We start from the raw sequence: 9,583 nt of genomic DNA on the forward strand, positions 1-9,583 counted from the left end.
ATGTATATATTTTTTATGTATGTTACCGCATAACTTTGGACCACGTCAACCAATTGCGATTATTCATTTTCTATCGGATTTTATCAGTTTTGAGTTATTGAGCTGACTTGATTAACCTTTGAATGTTTTATGTTATACCAAAAATCAGGATTTGAATTGCATAAATGTAAAATTAAGTAGGGTCCGACCGATTAACAGGCATCGGCATCGGCCGTTTTTGGCCGATTATTTTTACTTTTTCCGCACTTTATTCCATGTTATTTATTTTTTATTCCTTTAAAGCTTAAAATATTAATGCATTTGAGTTTCCGTCATACATGTGTTTTCATGTCTCGTTTCTATGATGTACGGTGGCGAGAATGTAAGTAGGGAAGACACATTTTTGCAAGTTTTGGTTACTTTTCTTTGTTTATTTTTTTTAAAGAAAATGAACTTACTATCTAAAAAAAACCGTAAGTCAAAATTTCAAACTTTGTAAAACATAAAAATTCGACGTATTTTAACAAATGTTCATCAAAATTTGAAACTGTTTAACCAGATTTTTTAGAATTTTTTTCAGTAATCCGTCTTTTAAATTTTTGGTATAATAAAGTGCAAGTTTGAAGTATCTAGGACTTACTGTTGATTTTTGGAAATTTTATGTTCACGCATTTTCCTCCAAACATAGTACATATATTGACAATTCTTTTGTATGGAGAAAATCAGCAACACCTTCCCCAAAAAAAAAAATGCCAAAAATCAATGGTAAGTCCTAGCTACCTAAAATTTGCACTTTTAAAATAAAATGGAATGGGCTACAAAACTGCATACTCAGAATGTTTAAAGAAAAAGTTTGAAATTATTACTTACATGGTTTTTGTTAGATAACGAGCTACACTTTCATAAAAAAATAATAACAAACATTAAATAAACGAAAGGGAAATAGCCAAAGAATGCTAAAATGTCGTCACTGTATGTATTGTTACGATCATCCCTCCCGTGTTTTTCACTGGATTGTTAATTTTTTGCGTTACAAAAATAACTTTCATCATTATTTTATCTACGGTTTCTGTTTATTAACAAATTATATTCAATGCAACACATTTAGTCAGCAGAAGCTGCATATTTTTATTACTATGAGTACAATTAGGAAATGTAATTTCGAATGAACTATTTATTTTACATTGAATAAGAAAAAGACTATGGAACAAAGTATTGTAATGATATGAGTGCAAAGGCGATATACTACTTTTAATACATATTTATGTATATACATAAACAAGTGAATAGATTCTTGAATGATTATTTGTTTTGTAATGTTATTTAATTATTTGTTTGTTTTTCTTTTGTTTTTATTATAAAAGTTTATCGAAAACCTTTGTTCTTGAATGAATTTATATTCAGGTAATTTTTTTTTTTCTTTTTTTTGAGGAATCGACATCGGCATCGGCCAAAAATTGGTAATCGGTCGTACTCGGTCTAAGTCTCGTAAAAAAAAAAATTCAAAATTGATTTCCCAAAATTTTCATTTTTACACATTCAGTTTTCTGGCACCCGGGTGACGATATATCGATTGTGCACCCTGCGAACTCCGCTGGTTGGCTGGGTATGTATACAAATCCATATACATGCATCGTACCCTATATCAAAAATAGTCAAAACTCAAAATTAATTTTTTCCCAAAAAAACAGCTCACAGGCCATATTTCTAACATCCACCTAAATTTCTTCTTCATGACTATCTACTTTAACTGGAAAAATGCTAATAACGCTTGCGCGGCATCAACAGTTTGTTGCCTTAATATTTAAGATCTTTTGAGTTGTGACTGTTTTTGATTTAGGATGCGATATGTACATACCTATGTAAATACTCGCACATATTTTTGTATGTAAATTTGTGTTATGTTAGCGCTGTTGCTCTGCTGTCACTGGAAATGTTGTTGGCTATTTATGGAGGAAATCGGTATCGGTATTGTTGTTAACAAGTGTCCGTTGCTGCGAGTGATTTGTCTGTATGTTAAGCTTACAAGTTCGTTCGTACGCATAAATGTATGTATGTATGTGCATTAGGGTGGTCCTCAAAAAATAAAATTAAGGATATTGTTTAGGTCTCACCTCCTCAATCGGTAATACCACTGTCACAGATATCATATATACGGGAAAAAATTAATTTTAATTTTTTGAGTCTCCATAGAGGAGTCTGAATTTTGCCCCCTGTGCGACACGCCTCAACAGTCTCCAATCGGGACCAAAATTTGTAAGAGATATCTTCGACTATAGTCGTATCGACGTTGAGGGTTGAGGCTTAGGCCCTGTCTCCACAGGAAAACACTGATGTCGTGATAACCATATAATAAAATACATTTCCAATGGAGACCGCCTATTTCTCATGGGCTGCAATATGTCAGCGCTTATTGCTTGACATCTATTGCACGCAATTTTTTAGTTTGACAGCCATATTTTCATTAAAAAGAAAACATGCTGATGGTAGCATCGATGAAATTTCGATATTAAATCAAAAAAAAAAATTCCCTATTGGATTATTTATGATTACGTTTTAGGAAATTATTCAGCAAGTTTTTTTTAAAGATTTAAATGTTTCTAAACACCGAAATTGAGATAATGTTGTCTGGTGGCGTCAAGCGGCAAATGCTTATTTGAAGACATCAAAGTGCCCACACACAAAAACTTGCAATCATATTGCTCGTCAAAATGATAGTTGATAGGCCATCGGTGTTTGCCTGTGGCGTTCTGCGTTTACGAAATCTGATGTAAATATTTGCTTCCTACATTTAACTACCACCCTAATGTACATATATACATACGTATCTATACTGTAAGTAATAATAGTTTGCCTAAAATTCAACCACAATTTGTTGAAGCTCAAATTGCAGATGGAGGCAATTAGTTCTACCGGGGACTTATGTATATGTATGTACATACATATCTAATTAGAAAAAATTAACACTTATTTGAGTCTTCACTTCGATTCGGTTCAATTTTCTTCTAAGTATTTAGGTGAAATCACTATAACGACTTTTTCTAGCAAAGCTGTTTGCCAAGTTTCTTCTACACTGCCGTCGGTGCTGTTGTTGACTACCTTGCTGATGTTTTCCCATTTATGCGCATGTTACTAATTTATTGTTGTTGTTGTTTTTTTTTTTTTTGACGTTAACGATTTGTTTCGTACGAGATTTGTTGAGTTGTTTTTGTTTTTTTTTTTGCTTGTTGTATTTGTTGTTGCTGCCAAGATGCTGCAACTTATTTTTTCCCCCGATTAATCGAACTCGCTCTCACATTTTGTTTTTGTTTTGCACTTTTCCACACTACACATTTTACTTTATACAATACACATTTGCTTGCAAATTTATAATTTGCATGTTCTCTGCAATCACTAAAACACTCACTCACTCTTGGCGCTTTTATCTAATTCATTTTTTTATTTTACTTATCAAAAAATACGTATGTATGTATCAGGAATGCACAACAGGTTTATTCGCAGCCTATAACAAGCGAAGTTGTTACAATATCTGTGCTATAACTATATTTCTTACACAGTTCACTAGCGATATGACTTTACCCGACCGTCCAATTGGAAAAACAACACAGCTTGATTACATGAGCCTACAGTTTTATATGATGTTGTTTACAGCGCGCTGTTGCGCTCTCTGACTATGCCAGACTTGCCATCTATTGTTTTCATCCACGTTGTCATCTACATTCTGCAAATTTTTTACATATGGTTTTTGCTGTATTGTTATTGATTACTTAGATAAAACGCAACAGAATATATTTACAGGCCTATTCTACGTTGGCAACAAAAATTTTGTTACCGGTAATTAAAGTTTCTGGTAATTTTTAAACCCTTTTGGTTTTCTGTGCTCTGGTTAATTTTGTTACCATCTCATAACCAGGTAACAAAATATTGACCCGTAAAGTATGCAACCGCAGAATTTATACAAAACTTCATAGCTGAATTGCTGAATAGATTAACTTACTACCAAGGTACTTAGAATTGCGGTCACAAGTGATGTTATTTTTTGGTAACAAAACTTACCGATGTCAAAATGTTCGGTAACAAGTAGAATAGGCTTGTTAATGGGATTAATATAATTTTTCCTTCATAATGTAAGAACACAAAAGTAAAAAAAAACCTATTTATTTCTTTGATTAGTTTGGCATTACAGAAGTCTGTTATCTCTGCAAAGCATCAAGCATGCAACCTTGCGCAAGTGCTGCCACACTGAATTAACCGATGAGTACTTGAAGAGACAATTGGGGTTGATAAAAAAATTTCAGACCTTTTGAAAATGTTGCTGAAGGACAATCCTTGGCCAGTTGTAAATATGCGACCCGACTGATGTGTGAACGGATTAATGAGATAGTTTTTTCCTTTTTTCTTGTACGACAACAACAAGATATTCGCTTAATTGCTTTTTACGGCAATATACTTGTGGCAATGTTAGAAATCTTTGGATAGAGTTGCCATAGCAACCAGTTACATATAAACAAACCAAATGCACTGCATACACTGTTTTACCGTTCAAAAGCACTTCCGCAATAAAACAAACTTGTTACATTATTATAATTAAATAGCAACACAAATATTTCAAATTCAATTCCTGCCATGACCGAATCGCCAACTACAGCCAGTTACTTTAATATATTCATAACAGGGCAAATAGAAGCTATGGAATTCCCTCTGGGCCCAAATGCAGCGGAAGTATTTTGTCGTTACGAAGTCGTTGCTGGCCCCGACTGGGAACTAGTGTCCGGTGTTCAAAATGGAATTTCACAGACTGCATCCAATAAAAGTGGTTACTTCAAGGATAAAATTGTATTTAATTTTCCCTTAGAATGGACTTTTAAGAGCACAACTCCTTTCGGCTGTAAGTTGACATTCGTAGGTGTAGGTGTATGTAATATACGTATGTATGTATGCAAATGTATTTTACTAAATTTTCTCAGGGCCACAATTGATAATTTGCATTTATGGCAAAACTCGTTGGGGAGCGGAAACGGTGCTGGGATACAGTCGTATTAATTTGCCGGTATTTGGGTCACATGCAGACGAACCTATAATAGCACCCATACTCATTCCACGAAACAGTAATATGGTATCCGAGTTAGCTAGTTGGATCACGGGTCGCAATCCTGAACTGAAGGATCCAAAGGCTTTATTAAGCAGCGGAAAATTGAAAGGTGAGTTGCGTCTAAATTACACCGGGATCAAATTCCGAGGAATTTTTTCTCCGGCATCCGGTGGGAAAACCTCATTCGAGTACGCTGAATTCGTATGAACACTGTTGTCATAACTAATGCGCCCAAAAATATGCAAAATATGTATTTCTCAATTGTAATTAAATATGGCTGTTAATTTCTTTTCAAATGTGTGTATAGTTTCCTTGTATGTATATGGCGAATCCAAGTTTATTGCTTCGATCTTTTTCAATTGAAATTCAAAAAATGTGAAAACCATTATCTTGATATTTTCAAGCAGATTCGAATTAAGTTTTCCCCGGGGAACCTTTCTAGGAAATAGCGGTGTTATTTATGAACATTACTAGTAAACACGTGCGTATTTTTAGGCATTTCGGCAGAATCATATGGAGAAGTCATTTTTAAACTCACAACTATATTAAGAGGTACAAATCGGCTAGGATACGACTGGGGCTAGTGCAATATACGTAGATTAAGGAAACATTTTAGCGTGTCAAACCCCTTTCTCTATACTCCTCCTTTTTAATCTAATAGGAAATAAAAACTAATTGCGCAAATATATACAAAATTAATTATGATTTTCTTGGATATTGAGAAATTACGATCTCTAAAGGCCAGATCGACCCAGAAACTTCACCCAAAGATCAGTGCTGTAACACGCCTCTGAACACTAGCCAACAAGGCGAACTCAGATCAAATTCAGAGCCATACCATTCAGAAAAGTTACCCAAAAATGTGTTGATAATATTGTACTACTTCGACAGCTTCAGACCAAAAAGGAAGGGTCGTAGCTGAGCAAGTATATTCAGCCAGCTACATTATTCAAATCTTAGTTTTCGCCCGATGCGTGGTGGTTGAACTCCGATGAAGGCATTCACAGGGTTATTGCCCCTTGTTCGTAAATGGACAGTGCCGCATTCCTATACTATAATATCGACCAGCTGAATCCGAATCTGTAGTCCATTTGCCATTTTTCGGTTTTTCGCAATTTTACTACAAATTTTGAGTGTGCGAGTCAAACGGGCCTCAGATTCGGATTCAGGGGGTCGAAATACATGTCGGTAGGGGGTCACACCCTTTTTTTGTGTGCCGATGTAATTGATAGAAATACCAGATCACAAATAATTCGCAACTCTACATTTAATCGTTATGGCTTAAAAATAAAAGACTTGCAGCAAAAAAAACATTGATAAAATCTTACACGTCTGCAGTATCAATTTAAACGAAAATGTTTGCTTATTTTTCAATTCTTTATTTATTACTCAATATAAATAAGTAACCTAAAATCTAAATGTAAATATTAAAATGCTGTCTTTAGTTGTTCCTCCTTGCTGATATACCTGCAAGTAGAAAGATAAGCTATTTTTAATAAAAACAATTGAAAAATTGATAAATAAATTATAAATAAAACAACCATCAGTATAATCATTATCATCAAAATAAAATTATGTCGGGAAAAGAAGACAAATTTGTTAGATATATCATCATTAAAGTTTTCTTGGAAAATTATACTTTTTCGTTTTTGGGTTTAAGATAATCAGGCAGGTTCTGCAATTTATTTCCGAGTGAATTCCAACCCTTGCAAATTTGAATTCAAGCGAGTTAGATTGAAATTCAATCCAAGTGATGGCAGAACTTGCCTGAATATAATTACAAAGTTATAGTTCATTTCCACCAAGCCTTAGCTGCAGTTTATGCAACTCTTATCTATCGCCAATTCCATGTGAATCAATTTTTCAAAAGATTTTACAAGCAAAACAAAAACAAATTGGGGAAAAATTGTTCACACGGAGTTCCCGATAAGGCCGATTAAGTACACGCAAATGAAGGGTAAAAAGCAAAAAGTACGAAATAAAACTTGGCGATCACCCAAGGTTAAAGTTGTTGGAACTTACTTGAGCACTTAACTGCAGCAAAGCTTTTGGTGAAAATGGGCTATGAAAACTTAGTCCGAAAATTAAAATTTCTTAAACTTCTGTATACTCGCATCGAAAAGCATATTTTTAAATATATGCACATACATATATAATGTGCATATGGATATATCTTACCTTTTAATATAATGCATTTGATAAATATCCTAACTTAACCCCCCTAACAGCGTAGCTCTTTAGTTGCACGATATAACTACGTAATGTCGCTGTTGTTAATATACCTGCAATGAATGTATATACAAGTTATAAGAATATGGAGGCTTTAAAATCAAGAATTGAAAGTAATAATAAGATATCAGAATAATTTATAGTCAACAACATAAAGTTATGTCGGGAAAAGAAGACAAATATATAAAATAAATCATCATTTGAAAAACCTAGGAAAGAATCTAACAAATGCTCTCAATGTGTTGGGATTAGTAGTGCTTTTAAGCTCTTATTATGGAACCGAACAATCAATTCGGATGAGTTGTCAATCGTACATGAGTTGTATCCATCACAATTAGCATTACAATGGGTCCGACTATCGATACAGATGGCAACTGGCAACTGCAGTTCCTACCATGATAAAAATATTTTTATTATGGTTGCTACAAAGTAAGTGCTGGTCGGCATTACAATCTACTGAAATTTAGATATAAAAGAGGCTGATGCTTTGTATTTTGACGTTTTGGAATGCACCCAGTGTGTATTCGGGCAACTGCATTTTTGTTGTTGCTGGGAAGGCTTCTGAAGCGTATTTAGGAGCGAAAATTTAAAAGTATGTCAAATATTTTAGTTTTTAATAGTTTGAAAGATAAACATTTTACAATGTAGTTCGCATTTACAGAATATTCAGAAACCAATCTTGAAATTTTAGTTCCCGTGAAGTACGCGCTTTTGATGTAACAAAAGCGAACACTGATTGATAATTTGTTCCTCTATCAACTGAAGCACCGCTTTCAAAACAAAACGACATACCAAATTGAAGACATTGCCGTGGACTTTCTTTTGCGAAAAATCGAAAAGCAGCACAAGCTTTAAGGAGCGGATGTATTGAGTTGAACAAAGTCGTTCCTCTTTGTATTAACCATAATGCTACAACTTCTTTTGGAAGCCGCAGCCTTCGTCTCGAATAGAAATTTTCATTAATTTATTACCACCATCAAGACTTACCTGCTGCTTTTAGAATCGCTCATGCGCAGTGCGACGTAATGCTGCTGATGATGAATGAATGTTACTGCACAAAGGATTTTTTACCTTTTACGGAAATTTGTTTTAAATTCTGTTTTCGCAAACTTTAAATGAAACAGCAATAAATTAGGATGCACTTAATGAGGCGCAGTACTACAAAATATTAACTTTATTTACCAAAGTAAGCTACATTATTTACAAGTTATTTTCAATTAAAATACAATATTTATTTTTTCTTATAAAGAAAATGCTGTAATGGCAAGTAACTTTTTTAATAATTAACACGTTCGCTGCCACCATAGAAAAGCAAAAAGATTTACTGTGGTGACATCAACATTTATTTTAAAGTCAGCTTTACTAAGTAGTTATATATTTAGTTTGTTTTTTTTGTTCACGTTTTTTTTTTTACATTTTTAAAGAGTGTGACTAACTGCTTTGTTTTCAATCATTTTATGTTTTTACATACTTAAAATTGTTTTGAATCTAAAAAATCAATAAAACAGCAAATATCCATATAATTTTCCTATAACCAAGAAGTGACTTATCTATATGGCCAGACAGCAAAAAATCTTTCACTAACAAACCTCCATACAAAATAATAATATGTGACCACTGGTGGGGCCCCGTGGCATTTAATGAAAGATGTGTGTAACCCACCGGTAGGTAACAGAGCAAAGCGAACGTGTTAAAAGTGCACGCAACATTCATTCCATTCATCCGACACAACTCGCATCTGCACAGCTGGCTGCTTCATGTACATATGTGCTTGCTTGCCACCGCCTTCAAATGACATTACCTGCAAATGAAAAAAGGAAACTTTAATTAATATTACCATACCTTAATAAATACTGAAATGGTGAATGAGATAATTTAGAAAAAGAAAATGATCAGTAATTGGAAATGTTGAAATCAAAATAAATTCATAAACACGGACCAATTAATTTCATCACCAAAGTGTTAACAAAATTTAAAATTAAAATACAAATAAAACTTACAAAATGTAAAAACTCATTATTGCAGCTCGCGATGCTGGAGTGGTAAATATCACTAGAATAGAAATGAAAAAGATCTAATTATAATAAAGTACTGGTGACAAAAAGTGTTTTTTATTTATAAATCGAAACAATTCAATGCTACATATATAAAAAATCAAAAATCGAAACAAGACTAATCTTTCCAAAAGGCTTGCAGGGTGTTTTTAAATCTCGTATATCTCCAAAAGAATTACGATGTGCATGTACATTTAAAAGCAAACTTACGGAAAATCAAAAAAAAAAA

General features: G+C 33.4%; 2 protein-coding genes across 2 annotated transcripts in view; one reads left to right on the forward strand and one right to left on the reverse strand.

Moving 5' to 3' along the window:
* LOC108365848 (cytokine receptor-like) overlaps window positions 1-3,371 on the reverse strand; it is a 52,372-nt gene extending 49,001 nt beyond the window's left edge. The window contains 1 exon segment of the mRNA XM_017620035.1: window positions 3,079-3,371. The gene's annotated coding sequence lies outside the window, so the exon portion shown is untranslated.
* Window positions 3,372-4,531: 1,160 nt separating this feature from the next.
* On the forward strand, window positions 4,532-5,704 carry B9d1 (B9 domain-containing protein 1). The gene is made up of 3 exons (XM_017620034.1): window positions 4,532-4,867; window positions 4,947-5,180; window positions 5,567-5,704. Exons 1-3 carry the CDS (start codon window positions 4,606-4,608, stop codon window positions 5,653-5,655), a joined length of 585 nt encoding a protein of 194 aa, XP_017475523.1. The 5' UTR covers window positions 4,532-4,605; the 3' UTR covers window positions 5,656-5,704.
* The last annotated feature ends 3,879 nt before the right edge of the window (window positions 5,705-9,583 follow it).

Source organism: Rhagoletis zephyria, unplaced genomic scaffold, assembly GCF_001687245.7.
Source record: "Rhagoletis zephyria isolate East Lansing unplaced genomic scaffold, Rhagoletis_zephyria_1.1 Rzeph_scaffold_02019, whole genome shotgun sequence".
NCBI classification, from domain to species: Eukaryota; Metazoa; Arthropoda; class Insecta; order Diptera; family Tephritidae; genus Rhagoletis; species Rhagoletis zephyria.

What these genes read in the sequence shown, in the direction of transcription:
- B9d1 (XM_017620034.1), top strand. Translation starts at nt 4,606, where the DNA reads ATGACCGAATCGCCAACTACAGCCAGTTACTTTAATATATTCATAACA. An exon ending in GAGCACAACTCCTTTCGGCT is followed by an intron (nt 4,868 to 4,946) that starts GTAAGTTGACAT and finishes AAATTTTCTCAG; the next exon opens with GGCCACAATTGATAATTTGC. An exon ending in AAGCAGCGGAAAATTGAAAG is followed by an intron (nt 5,181 to 5,566) that starts GTGAGTTGCGTC and finishes GCGTATTTTTAG; the next exon opens with GCATTTCGGCAGAATCATAT.